The sequence below is a fragment of the Metopolophium dirhodum genome, chromosome 1, assembly GCF_019925205.1.
Source record: "Metopolophium dirhodum isolate CAU chromosome 1, ASM1992520v1, whole genome shotgun sequence".
Classification (NCBI taxonomy): domain Eukaryota; kingdom Metazoa; phylum Arthropoda; class Insecta; order Hemiptera; family Aphididae; genus Metopolophium; species Metopolophium dirhodum.
The window spans coordinates 121,178,246-121,194,297 of record NC_083560.1 but is presented as its reverse complement, the minus strand read 5'-3'; the positions used below and the strand labels follow the sequence as shown (position 1 = coordinate 121,194,297).

General features: G+C 28.6%; 1 protein-coding gene across 2 annotated transcripts in view; it reads right to left on the bottom strand.

Moving 5' to 3' along the window:
- Positions 1 to 16,052, bottom strand: part of LOC132937398 (uncharacterized) — a 172,736-nt gene that overhangs the window by 1,581 nt on the left and 155,103 nt on the right. Inside the window, exons 13-14 of one of the 2 annotated variants that reach the window (XM_061004216.1) lie at positions 6,391 to 7,260; positions 3,406 to 4,211 (exon numbers count right to left, since the gene is read on the bottom strand). In XM_061004216.1, coding sequence (XP_060860199.1) covers positions 3,925 to 4,211; positions 6,391 to 7,260 — 1,157 coding nt within the window. In that variant the 3' untranslated portion in view covers positions 3,406 to 3,924. Of the gene's footprint in view, positions 1 to 3,405; positions 4,212 to 6,390; positions 7,261 to 16,052 lie in introns of those variants that run through there. The other variant, XM_061004217.1, reaches the window with a different exon arrangement.

The window sequence follows — 16,052 nt, the reverse complement described above, 5'->3', positions numbered from 1 at the left end:
TCAATTTAAAAAGAACTGGGAAGTTGTATTGTACGTTTTAAGTAAACCTTGTCATTGTAGGTAGGTACTTAATGGATATGTTGCATTATATGTTATGATTTGAAATTTGAATTCAATAATAAATAGTTGCATACCTTTTATGGTTCAAATAATACTTAGGGCCTCAAAATAACCTTGGCACTGTTTAAACAGTTAATTACATCTTACTACAGTTAATAGGTAAGTATAATAAACATAGTAAAAATGAACAGTACCTATATTATACCTACATGGTGATTTACCAAGCATGCTCATCCCCATTTTTCTTTTAATAATAAATTCAAATTCAAATTTTTGGAATTTTTAAATTTACTGAATGGCCTTATTTTCAAGTAAGTTAGTAGGTACCTACTCAGATTCTATATCTCGCTCAAGTAGGAGTCCTGTGGTAATACCAGATAAAAACATATTTTTTTCAAATGAGAATAAGATGTAGGTAATAACTTAGGTAGACATTACAATATTAAAGGTAGGTAGGTACTTACTGTACATCCATGCAACATGATTGTAAACACTACTATAGACAATATAGGTTAGGCAGGTACCTACCTACTTAATATAGGTATACATTCGTACATTAAATATGTACTGATGAACTGTATATGACTATAAACAATATAATAGTCTACTATATTATCGATTTGAGTAGACAAATAATTTAAATGTTTATATTTACATTTATATAGGTACATAATATTATGAATATATTATATTAACACTTTCCAAATTCTTAATATCAATAATTCAATAAATTATAATTATTTGATTAACACATTTGATATTTTGAAAAAGATAAATTATATAATCGAATTACAATAATAAAACCTACTATTTAGTATTAATGCAAAATAAAAATTGCATGTTTATTTTTTTAAAACCAAATTCATTCACAATTACATATAATTGTTAATAAACTTGTCATGAATATCAAGCCTAACATCACTCATTGTCGATATTGTCTTAACTCTGCACAAAAATATGCTTTCTACAGTGAAAATTACTGGTGTTAATCTAATGTGTATTAATATTAAAATATTTAGTAGGTATACAATGTTCTTTGACTACAGGGAAAAATTCAAATTATTTTAATAATTGTATGCAATCTTGTCTCTTGTGTTAGTTATGTCATCAATGTAAGATTTTATTTTAATTTAGGATATTCATACCAAATTGAACCATTAATTTTTAATTCATCGCATATTATTGTGCTACATTTCATTTATTATAATTTATAGATCAATAACGACATGCCGACATATAGATAGAAGAATAGTGTAAATAGGTTCATAGTATAATAATAAGTACCTTAAAAGTTAAAATGTTTAAAAAAAATTCAAATTGTTCAATTGTATTATTTGTATATAGATGGTAATTTAAATGATAGTGTTATGTTTTAAAATAACTATTTTTGTGCTAATTCTAGTCGTTTAAAATTGTTGATGTTTTCAATTTTTTTTTCGATTTATGAATAATAAAATGTTAGTTTTTGAGTGATTAACTTGAAAATTTACCTACAAAGTACCTTAAGTCAGTCCTACAGGATAGTACCTATGTGTAGGTACAAAATTGTGTAAATTAAATAATACATTTGTTAAAAACATTTATTTAATTATTTTTAATTAACTTTATGATATTATACACCATTTTTAAGGACATTTTATTTAGTTTTTATAATATTATAATATTATTGCATTATTTAAATCGTATTTTTAAAAGGCATTGTTTTTGTTTTTTTTTTTATTTAAATCCACACGCCTAACTTATATTTCATTTTTTTACAGCATCCTAAAAATTTTAAAAATCATATTCACAAGTTTATATATTTTTATACACACTTAAATTACAATTTTGACAAAATTGTATTTAAATGAAAAATTAGTATAGTAGTGATTTTGTTTTAATTAAAAAAATATCATTTTTAGCGAGGACTTGAAACTTTTGGTCACTGTGTGTATACCATAGGCGAAAATGGGGAGGAGGTTGGGAGACGTAACCCCCATGGTTCACATTGATGATATTAAAAATGTAAGCCCCTTGACATTTTAACGAATTTCCGCCTATGCACTGTATGTATATTATATCGAGGTAGGTTTCTACATATTATTATATCATAATCTACAATAGTAATAAATACAATTTATCTATCAGTTATTTTGATTACCTAAGTACTTTGAAACTATTTATATCACGAACCTATATTCTGATATTCACACGGTTTTACGGTAGGTACGTTGACTTTTAAGTTAATAACGGCTATAGTAGCCATTAGTAGGTAGTATAGTGGCATAGTGCTTAGGTATGTAGGTATTAGGTAGGTATGAAATAATATTATAATAATTATTAAGTATAGGTAGGTATGGTATATCTTCGATGGACATTAAAAGTTCATTATTTATCAATGTACTAGACCGTCTACGTTTTTTCCAAGACCGTTTGTCAACATATTGTTATGTTCAGTTGTTATTTTTTTTAACACAATATTTAATTGGTGGAAACATTATAACAATAATAATAATAATTATAAAATGCTTTATTTTTAAATTTAAATTGTTTTTTTTTATTTATTATATTACCTCAACATTTTAACCCTACTTATTAGGTACTATATATTAAGCAGAGTTATGAATTATATTAATTTATGTTGTTTTATCTCCTTAGATACCTTATTAATATAGGTATCTAACTACCTATGTAGAAATTCTACGAGGGACCTTATTCTACGATGACTTATGAGTAAAGACCGGATTTATATGTTTTTACATATCGTTACTGGGTCTATGCAGTCTTATGAGAGTAAAAAATGTGGATGATTTGTTCAATTCTGAATGCATACAAAAAAGTTTTTTTTGCATATTTGAGAATATTTTATGGGTTAGAGAATATTTAACTCATTTAGCATATTTTGGAATATTTCGTAAATTGTGAGAAAAAATTTGTATTTATTTTTAATTTTAATATTACGGTACCCAGAAAAAATTTTTTTGAACATTTACAATTTTTTATTTTATCATTTCCAACTCTTACTAAAGTGCAATAATATTCCATTAGAATACGAAACTTTAAATACCTAATAATTAACTCACTATTAATATAAAATTTAAAAAAAAAATTTTAAATGCATATTAAAGTAAATATAATGATGTTTATTGATTATTTTTGCATATTTTTGCTTTTTTTTGTATATTTTGCATATTTTAGCATATTTTTTAAATTTTTAAGAGAATATAATGAGAATATTTTAAGGTTTTTTCGAGAATATTAGCATCATATTTAAGGTATTTTAAGAGAATATAAATCCGGTCTTTACTTATGAGGAACTGGTTACAAAATCATTATCACAAAAAAAAAAATATTAAAGTACATTAATAAGTAATAACACATGATAATATATTGATATGTACACATAATATTATAATGACAACGGTAAATCAAATAGTACCTACTATAATACAATTTAATGTAAATAAATAGTTTTGCTAAAAATAAACAATGCAAAAGTTTAACTAACGTTTTTGCTTGGCCTAAATAATATTCTAACAAGTAGTAGGTACATGAAATCAAAGGGTTATACCTATCTTAAAACTTAAATTGGTAACACGTCCGTAGGAATGAAAACGTATCAAGACATAATATTTTAACAAAAACAATAACAATTCCATGAAAAAAAAATGTGGAATCACAATATTATTATACAACGTGGCAATGATCACCGACAAAATTTTAATTTAACTTTTAGATACGGTAAACACACATAATTTATGTATCTAGTAATGATTACAAATAGACCGAAAAAATAAAGTTAGAGCGAAAAGAGATAATAAAGTCATTAAGACAACGATTATTTTAATAAAACCCTATTTATGTTATATAAAGTTAACCATAGTTCTAGATGGATGACTCTCGATGAAGCGCATTTAATAACACCCGAGATGATACCGATATAGGTTCATCTATTACCGGCTTGATTGTTTTAGATAATATGGTATGTTTATTCGTTAAGATTGCAGCTGCTGTTGGTGTCAAGGTCGTTGTAAATTTGGCCCTTGAAATAGTAGTTGTATTTGGTTTTTGATACGGAAGTCGGTTTAACGACCATTTGTGGTTGCTGTTCGTGGTACTGAATTTTGTTTGTGGTGGTTGATCTTTCTGTGGCCAGTTACCACCTGACCTATCTATAATAATATATGCATTGTATTTAAAAATAAATCAATAAATATGTACGTGCATACATTTAGTTGGTATAATTTTAAATGGCTAGCTTTTGTGCATTCAGCGGTCAGTATACATATTACATAATATAAAAAAAAATATTTGTGAATTTAGACTTTTTTCAATAAATTGTTTGTGTATTGTTAGGTAATTATTATTGAAAACAATACAATTGAAAGAAAGTGGATAATATTTTGGAAATTATGAAATATACCTAGATAGGTAGGTACTATTTGAATATACGTTACATAATATTTAACAATTATTTAAGGTAGGTACGAAAAATAATTTTTTTTTAAACCACTTTAACTTTTGTTTCTTCTCAAAAACCACCATCATAGTTTGCAGTTTTTATGGGTGTGTTTGTTCGCTAAGATCTCCTGAGCGGCGTGAGTCCAACGTAAGTACTCTTATAAAAATAATATATTGTAATTTTGTAATCTATTGTACCTACTTATAGTCACTCAAATATTATTATATTAAGTTGCACGAGTTTGGAGTAACGGGTTTTTTAAACGAAAATTTACATCACCCAACGTTTATCAACGTTAATTTTTTATGGATAACAACGTGAATGTAATTTAAACAAGAAAAAAAAATTAATGTTACCTACTACTTAGGTACCTAATCGTTACGTTAGCTGGCGATTGACGTGAACATATTTTGGTTTCTAACGATATAATTACCAATGTAGATAATTGGTGAATAATGTTAACGGTCAGTCATATTACATTATATGTTATGTTCTCAATTATTATTTACTGTAACATATATTTTGGCCTATAGGCGCCTACTACCATTGGGTACATAACAAGATATACGGAGACGAATAATTGCAATAAACATAACAATATAATAGAAGGAATTGAGTTTAAATAGGTAGTTTACAAGAGGACGAGCAAGACCGTCATTTATCTACTAAACGTTTTTTTGGTGCTGGACTGATGAACATATAATACCTGTTATTAATTATTATCACGCATGGAACTGAGGTTTGCCGGGAGGAGTAGTGCCACACTATCAAAATATGAGGGTTGATCTCCACAAAGAAGAAGATTTATCACTTCGATATAATATAATGTATTCTTAAAGGGACGTGAATTACAAAAATATTGTGTATCATTAAATGCAGATAAGTAACTTGCAGTTACATTTTATGGAGTCACCTCATAAAAAGCGAAAGTATTTAATGACAACCCTCACATTCTCGATACTATAGAATAGGGAAATTATTCAAGTGTGAGGACAAATTGTCAACTAGTTTAAAGGAGTGCTTGCGGCCACTATCGGTAGGTACTTACATGTCGTTATTATTTGGTCTCACGTAAAATTTGTATATAATAATAACAAAATTAGATGATGTTATCAATCTTTTGATAATATTGTACCTAACTGAATTAATTTGCTTAAAATTAAGTGATTTATTGATTTTTTTTTTAATCGTAGGTAATACCTCCAAAACCGTACCGTGTATAAAGGGTAAATGGACATTTCCCCCCCGGATATTTTTCCTTCAATTGTTTTCGGTCGAGTAGGACATCCCCCCCCCAATTTTTTTTAAAGTGAATTTAATAATACAATATTATTTATTATTTAATATGAAATTATTTTTTTTAAATAAAATATAAAATATACCTATAAGCATTTTTTTATTTTCATAAATATAATAGATTATCAATGTATATGTTTGATCAACTGAACTACTTGAAACAATAAAAATTAACAAAAAATAAGTATAAAATAAAATATAATTAATAAATAATAAAAATGGCCATAAATTCCGACACAGAAAGGATACATTTTGTAAAAAAACATATTTTGATTACTTCTTTTTTTGTTATTTCTAAACACATATTTTTTAGCCATCGTTAATATTTATTTTTTTTGTTAAAACTGTACCAGTTTGAATATTTAACAATTTAATTTGATTCAAGTAGTTCAGTTGATCAAAAATATACATCTATAATTTATTATATTTATAAGCTATAGTTAATTTATTTAAAAATGGGGGGAAAATGTCCGCATCAAAAATATATATTAGGGGGAATGTCCTACTACACCGAAAAGAGTAGGGGGAAAATGTCCAGAAGGAAAATGTTCTCGATTCGTATAAAGATAATATTATGATAAATAGGTATATACCGGTATCGGCCAGATGTAGTGTCGTGGCCGTCGACATGACGACGTCCGGCCCTCTACCGTCGTCGCGGCGATCGACGGTCGCGGCATTGCAGTTGACGGTGGACGTGTCGGTCGGACGTAGACGTAGTGCGGTGGCGTCGTAGTCGTCGTCATCGTAGTCGTCACCTGGTGCACAAGAAACCGGAAACGTGGCGGACAGCGGTCGACCTGCCGCTTCCGGTCTCGACGCGTACTGCACCCTGCGAGACAACGGTTGCGCGTGCAGCAGGGGCGTGCAAGCCCCGGAACGGGCATCTTCGGGCGCGGCGATCGGCGTTTGTTGCAGTCGTCGCTGTCGCTGTTGCTGCTGCTGTTGCTCTTGCAGTTGTCGCTGTCGCTGTTGCTGCTGCTGCTGTTGCTGTCGCTGTTGCAGCAGGCGCTGTTGCTGCTGCTGTTGGTTGTGGTGCTGTTGTCGCGCGCCGTCGACGTCGGTGGCCGGTGGTGCGGCGTCCGTGGCCTTCAGCCGTCCGACAATCACGGTTTTTCCGGTACCTTCTTGGGCGTCACCGCCATCAGCGCTGTCAACACCTCCTCCGTCACATCCGAGTCCGTACGCGACGTGGCCGCGGTCGCCGCGACGGTGGCCGTAATTTTGGCGGCGGTACAGTATCGCCACTACGCCGCATATGCCGCAAGACAGCGCCGCGACCACGGCCACTAGAACGGCCGTTAGGGCGGCGGACGTGGCCCGCCAGCGTTTGTGCGGTGGCCGGGCGCGGTCCTCGTCCCAGTCCGGTTCTGGGCCGGCGGCGGACGGTGGTAACACCAAGGAAAACGCGTCTACCAGCGCGACGGTGACGCGGCGCCACGCGTATCCCAACGCGGATTCGTCTGCGAAACAAAACACAATAAATTAATATTTATAACGATGACTCACGGCTGACTGGTAATCCGATAGTTTAGGCATACCATCATTATAATGTGTTACCGGAATACCTAGCCTAACCTAACCTGTATAGTAATAAATATATAAACAATAATTATAGCTAACAGTTGGAAGGCAAAAAAAAAATAAATAACTATTAATTCATAATATGCTATTTAAAAAATGAATACCCGTAATAATACTTACGAGATACGAGTACCTGTACCTATATTTTTCAGATTTAATCATTTAATCATTAATATACTACCTACCTATTGACCTTGTATATTGAAATTTAACTATTAGAAACTAAAATTAAAAAAAAATTGAATGAAATAAATAGGTACCAGAATTTTGAATAATCTACAATACTGCAAAAGGTCAAATGCTTTCAAATATTAATACACTATGTTACGTCGTTACGTTCATATCGTTTAATAATATATGCGTTTTTTGTAAATCAAAATAATATATTATGCATCGTAAAGTTGGCTATTATAATTGGGCAGTTGACGTGTTAAAACAGTACCTAATAATAAATTACATATAATGATATAATATAGTTACTTATACATTATTCATATTTTCTTTACTAATCAATTTGATTAAAACATCATCTTGAATTAAATTATAACAAAGTAACATGTAGTAGTTATGTATCTACCTATAGGCTATAAATATTGATTACCTATAAATAAAGATTATCGATTGAGTTGAAACATTTATTAGGTATTTAAATATTTATCAATAATTTCCTATTATATTATTGGTTTGTAATTTCTTTCCACTATCTTTCACTAAAATGAACGAAACGAAATGAGTGCCAAATATGAAACAGGCACCGGTCTTAACAATATGATGTAGATCAAGACCCAGTATTGTTATTTATTTCTAACACAAATAATTTTTTTCCAAAGTTATATTATAATTACACTATTATAATAACAACAACTATGGTAATTTTTCAAATACCTACCAATACAAAAAAATACCAAAAATATTCAAATGTTTAGGAACTCAAACCATCGACGATACTATTGTCTTAATATGGGTATTAAATATTTTGTGAGACAGGTAGTAAGAAGTACAAAACATTACTACACACCTCAAAGAAATAAATCATAAAATAATAAAGTCTAAAAATACTACTATGGTAGGAGAAAGTTGTTAGTCTACCCTGGGGATAAAACATAAATCCTAACGTAATAAATTGTTTGTATTTGCATAGAAAAACTATAATAAAATAAACGATAAAACACCTCATACGTAATATTGTTATATATTTTGATACAAATACGGAATTAATATTATATATAATTTTTAAAGAAGCAAGTCCTAACCTAATCTAATATAAATGATAACAATATTTTCTAAAATCGAAAAGGTTAGAATCGACATGGTTGCGCATGCAGAGGAGAAGTTAATTAAACGAATTGGTACTCAATACTTACTAATAAGTCAAATATAAAAACGATTATGGACGAGCGAAAAACGATTTAAAAGGATTAAGGGGAGGAGCATTGGAGATGCAGATGACCTGTAAAGCAAAAAAAAAAGTTATCTAAGGAGATGATAGAATATAAACTATTGATATTTGATTATTTGGTACAGAGTACCTAAACAAATTTAATAGCAATGGATATCTATTGACTATTTGAAAATCAAATATTGCATTGTCGTTTTACTGTTATTAGATTAATAGTGATAAATATATATATATTGTATTATATATAAATCAAAAATGTAATCAATTTATCATAGTAGGTACGTGACTGGAGTCAATTCAATTAAATTAACTATATAAATTATATACGTATTATATATTATTAGAATATACTCTACCCGTAAAGCATATAACGTATAAAATGTTAGGTATGACTGTTCGGCAAGAAATAAGCAACTTTTATATCTTCTATAAACATTGTAATGTTGAGTTAAAACAATAATAATTAACAGCGTTTTGTATAAATATTTGAAAATATATAATATTAATCGTACACATAAATAGTAGGTACGCGGGTGTGTATCTGTGGTTGGACAGGTACCTATTATATGGTATGTATGGTAATATATTATATTATGACGGTTAGTTAATTTAATGGTTTTCAAGTTACGTAATGAAATTACAACTTCTATCAAAATAAATAATAGATAATAACAGGTAAATAGCCCGAAATACACTAAATGTACAGTACCTACTTCCAACTATAAACATTTTAAACCTACTTAATATCGAAACGTCACGAAAATAATCTCAACAAACAATTTTCAAAATGATTGAATTATTGTTCTAATAATATTAAACCAACTTAATATAAACATTTGTCGTTATAACAACAATAAAATATACCTACTTTTATTTAATTAAAAAGAAAAACTACCTACTGGTTCTCAAATATGTAGATATTTGGAGACATTGTTTATTATTTATCGAGTTATATACCACCTACCTACCAACCTACCTAACTAAATATTTTTAATAATTTTATTATAATAATATTATTATTCTAACGAATTTACAAAAGTCATTATTCTAACTGTTTTGAATATAATATGAAGACATTTAGGAAATAAATGTACAAATAGTGGTCGTTATCTATGATCTTCATATTATTATATTACAATCTTCAAAAAATATGAATTTTCAAGGTGAAATGCAGCGGTGCACCGAGGAATATTACGAGAGCACATGCAGTTGATAAATAAGTACCCCCACGACCTCACTCACCTTTTTTTTACGTTTAAAAAAATGTTATCTGTGTACTAGACATTTTTATTCATATTATATCATTTACTTTTAACATTTTAAATTAAATCATGTAAAATATTAATCAACTAGTCTGTAAACTAGACAATCAGCTATTGCAGACGGGTTCTTATAATATTATGCAGTTAAACCTTGAGTACAGGCTGTTCAAAAAGCTTGATAACGATCATTAGACTCATTAGAACTGATAGACGATGATATCAGATATTTATTAATATCATATTATAATTAATGAGATGATTAAATATTTTACCTAAATGTGCAGCAATGTTACTTGTTATTGCTGTGCCTATCATGTAGGTATACAAGTATGCAGTATTTAAAGCGTTTCCAAATTTTTTGAACACCTTATGTCCTTGTATATAAATAGTATATATAGTAGGTTATAGGTAGGATTCATGTGGAAGGGCCGGAGGGGCAATGAACATCTTCTCTTTCCAGGTACATTTTTAACTTTTTCATAATTACCAGTAGTTATTCAGATGTTGATTAAAAACAAACATAATATCCATTACCTATCGTCTGGTCCTGTTTATCCTAATCAAGTCTTACACATTTATACCTAACAAAAGTGAATAGGTTACACCTTCCATGTCTTAGTCGTTAGCGATGAAATATTTTAATAAATCAGTAAATCACTATAGTCCAAGAATATTATTTATTTATTAGGTATAATTTACATAAGCTTTCCTGGGACACCAGTTATTTACACCCACCGCATGAGAGCTCATGCAGTTGCATAATTTTGTAACCCGTCTGGACACCACGGCTGATTACTTGTATGAGTTTTGTTGACATTAAATTGCTCTTTAAAGTTATTTAAGTATAGCCCAACGTTTATTTAACACCAGATGCTTGTACCGTCGATTCGTTAGCTAAAAACGCTTTAGGAACTTTAGGAGCTTTGGACATTCTCGTGAATTTTTACTTTCTGTTGCAAATACAGAATACGAATGTTTGGGTAGCACAAGAATGGAGTTGTTTGGTATTCAGTACCTATACTATTCCCATTTTCTGAGTAGAGAATTTTTAGGACATTAATCACAAATTATGAAATTAAGGTTTGTCGTTTGATATGTACCTAACTTTAATTTAAGTTGAATAAATATAACAATAAATAAATGTATTCATTGAATCTAAACGGGTTTTTATATTTAACGAGAGAATTGTAAAGTAAATTTATTTACTAAAAATTTTTAATACAAATTAAATCGCACAACTTACTTTTCATTTTTCTTATACACTATTAGAAAATATAGCATATACACTATACAGGTATATAGAAATAGAGGTTAAGATTTTATTGGATTGGTATACTTTTTTTGTTTTCAACATTATACTTTTTTCCATTTCCAGTTTTTATCTCTAGTTATAAAAATCACAGAAAAGTAAAAGTTTTATTGAAAATCATATACAGATAACGTTTTTCACTTTTCAATGAGTTGCTAGTCATTAATCATTATTTGGAGTATACCTATATACTCCAAACATTTATCTTCCGTCATTTCCCAACCATCAACATATATTATCGGCTATTACACTATTAAAACTTAATATTACTAGGTACTGATAATGATTGAATACTCTAATCCTCTAAAGTTTAACTTAAACCTTTCTCTTTTTTAGGTTTAATATCTACCTTTAATAAAAAAAAATCATTAATATTGATAAAAAAAAATATATAGACACACATCAATGTTAACATATGTTTTTAATTTTCAAACTAATATTACATAACGATTTAAAAGTTTAATTTGGATTATCGTTTCGGCCGAGAAATTAGGTAATAATGTTTTTACTCGGCTAACAGATTGAACGTTTTTCTCATTTATCAACGAAAACCGACTTTTAACTTTTATTTACAGAGAGAAAAATACAATAATATTTTTTTAAGGAAATAAATTAGAATAAAGCTATACATATTATATATAGGTATGGGTGTGTGTGTGTGTCGTATAACATGCTAAAACTTAAATAACGAAAAAATCGTAAAAATAATAATATTACGGTAAACGATTTTTCTTCGTATAATATGTTACGTGTTGTATGTGTTTAATGAGATGTATATGGAGTGAAATTACGCTTCAAAAACAGTTACCCTCAGGTGTTTAAACACAACATTAACGAATGTGTACCTATATGTATATTCGATAGTTGTGCGTGTACAATATATAATATTATGAACCGTATATTTAAGTGTTGTGGGACAGAATAAAGGGATCTATCGCCGCAAGTATATTTCCGCCGTAGCCATCACTGTTCTTTGTCGTAATAAACGCACGTATTATAACGACGGTAATTCAACATATGGGTAGGGTTAAGTAGGTATACCTAGGTAGTTACCACCTATAGTTTGTAAGTATAGTTACACAAAAATCACTGTTCAATTTAAATATTAGCGGTTGCAGTACTGCAAGAAATTGCCTATTCTAAAACCTAAGGCACGATATTATAACATATTTATTACGTTACCTACATAACATTACTGTCTTGAATGGTGCGACTGGCGATCTAGTAAAATATAGGTAATGATGATGAACACGGTTGTAATTTGTAGGTAATAGAAATTTTCTGACGTGTAATATGAAGACTAAAAATTATTAAATTATACACTTGTCTACTTATCATAGGAGAAGACAGACGAGATCGGAACTTTTCTAGTCAATGTGACACCATTAGCATAGCGCCATTCCATAACACTACCATTAAAGTAAAGTTAGTTAATAACTAATTGTTCTTATATTAATAAAGATATTATGCACTGAGGCCTGAAGATTAATTATTTCTAGAACGAGGATTTCATTTGAATATTTGTGTGTGGATTTTTAAAATTATAAAATGTCAAATTTATTATATTAGGTAATCAATATTTATATTTTTTTCAATTTTTTCATTTAGAGACCGTTTATTATCGTTCCTTTATTTCTATATATTATATTATCCAAATTATTAGGCATATTACTATTAAAAGGTATAGCTGCAGAATCTTTTTGTTATACATGAACATTTTTAAGCAATTATTTTTGATTCAATAAACAAAATGAATAATAATTATACGACTTTACGATACATGAAAGAAGAATACAATCAAATCAATAACAATTATTCTAGACAATTTATTAGATTTAACGATAAAGCATTGACTACGACTTACGATGTGTGGCAAATAAATAACGAGTATTTGTTTCAAGCGCCTCAAGTGGTCACACGGATGCCATAAAAATGAGCTTATACTAAAGTACCGAAGTAGGTACATATTAAGTTTTTACACTAGTTTACCAAGTTTGATAGTGATCGGAGATATATTGTTTGCCATACGAATTTTTAGAGTTAATGGTGTAGTGCCATGACGTTTAAAAACGTGTGACATGAAAAAAGAGAAATGAGTCGTCGTTAAGTTTTTTGTGGTATTCGGGCAAAATCCGGCCAAAATCTTTCAAAAAATAATGAGTGCCTGATCCAATCATGTACAAACGGGTTTTGCCTAAAATTGTGGCCTAAATGCCCTAACCTTCGGGGGTGCTGCCAGAAATGGGAACAACGTCCAGCGTAAAACTCTCAATAAAAGGCTCAAGAGAGATAATTTTGAGGGTATGGGTGCATAAGTTCATGTAAATAAAATAATAATTAATTAAAATGAATATTTCTCGTTGCTATATTATACTGTGGATTACTAGATAAACGTACAACAGTGTAACAAACGCCAAAATATGCGTATTTTAATTTTACATAAAATGAAAAAAAAACGTTTATTATATGGTTTGAATAATATTTTTATAACTGGCGCTGTTATTCGAAAAACAATGTTGTCTTCTCTCTTTTATTAAAGAACAAATGTTTTTATTTCGCATATAACATTATTTTCATTAAATATTGTTATTTAAGATTAGCAATGTCTGTATAAATTATATGTAAACTTTAATAGGTAATGTATACTCCTGCATTATAGGTTAGGTACATTTATGTAGTACGATAAGTTTTACTTTGAATACATACTTATACACTCACCTATGACAGTATCTACATACATACAACGTGTCAACATAACTGTTAACTACGAATAATAATAAGTTATGATATGTTGAGCAAGTACCTACCTACCTTTAATATAAATAATAATTTAAACTTATTATTTTTAGTTAATTTATTACTTACACACAATTTTTCTATATACATGCATCATGTATTATTGAACCCAATAAAGAGGTAGTTTGTCAATGTGAAAAACTTACATACCTACCTATGTCCAATCGTAAACAAATAATCAATCAATTTATATTGAATCTAGAACTTTAAAAACAAACAAATAGGTAATTAAAAACCATGTATATAATTGTTTCCAGTGTATCAAAAAAATTCATTATAATTATTGAATATTGTGTGCTCAATTATAGTATTTCTCATAAAAATGACAAATTAATTACTAAACAAAAAGTTTTATTTAAAAGTTTTCTTTAGTTATTGGATTTGATTGAAACTTATGTAGGATTTTTATTAAAGATTCGTAAGTTATATTGAAGATTTTTTTTTAGTTATTAAAAGTAAGGGATTTATTAAATAAAAAAATCAAATGAAACATTTATATTTAAAAAAAAAATTAAAAGTTTACCTCTTATAGCCTATATTAGTTCATATAATACTATTTTGTAGATAATTAACTACCTTCCAAGTTATACAATATTGCTGTCTTTTTTTTAATGTTTTTTAACAAGAAACCAAATATTGCTTTTGTTTTTAGAGATAATTGTGTGTTACCGAAAAAAACATGATAGTATGACGGTTACAAACAGTTGTCTTGTACATTTCGTAAAATTATGATTTCCCAATGATGACTACTGGCTTATAAGATTTAAACCACTCGGGACAGTATTTCTATATAATTTCATAATTGGCCTTAAATTAAACTGTTTCTGACTTAGTCACATGTGGATATGGGTATGTGGCCACATTTAAAATAAATTGTAGATTATGTATACAAATATATTTTAATTTACATAAGTTTTTCTATAAATGTCTTTAAAATTGCCTATTTAAAACTCCTTATTACTATGGAGATTTATATGTGTATATGCATTCTGATTTAAGGTATTAAATAGTCAAATGGCCAAACAGTCAACTGATGCTAACAGAAAATATTACAATAAAATTTAAACTATAAAGTTTTGTTTTACATTACAAGAAAAAAAATTGTTATATAGGTACTAACGTATGTTACTATTTTTTTGCACAAAGCTTATTTCTACATTGTAAATTTAGTTTGAAAATTAACGAAATATAAATAAGATGAACAATAAAATCCATTAAAAAAAAAAACAAAATGCAAAGTAACTATCATTTATAATATTATTTTCAAAAAAGAAATCAACATTTTTAATTATTGAGAATTTTCAAAAAACCACAAGATATTATAAATTCTAAGAAAGAACCTCTATCAGATTACTCACTTCGACATGTTTCTTCAGAATTTATTTTTTTCTATGATATAATTGTTTTTTTTTTTTTTAATTTTATAAGAAAACTTCAAAAATAATCTCACCATCTCTATAAAAATTAAGTACAAAATATCAAAATAAATCCAAATTAGGTAAAACGTGAATTTTTTTGACAATGGTCGATTGAGTTTTAATATGTACCTATTGGCTGCATTAAATGTCGATAATTTATTATTCTTCCTTTATAGTAGCTATGTTTTAAAAGTGACTGTACAGTGTATACAGTATGTTCACCCTTAAACACTTTCCAAAAGTATAAAACACCTCAGGGCCCGTTAACCAGCTTTGTTCTTCGCAGTTCGCTTAAGTAATTTATTATAATATACCAATAATATTGCATATAAAGTGTATATTATTATGCGTCATAGTAGGTAAGGTACAAATGCGTAGATATAAAAGAAAACTTTACATAATATTTTTCCTGTGTCATCATTTTATTTTATAGTGTGTGACATGTGTAATAAAACAGCGGAATAATATTATTATTATCATGGGTAAA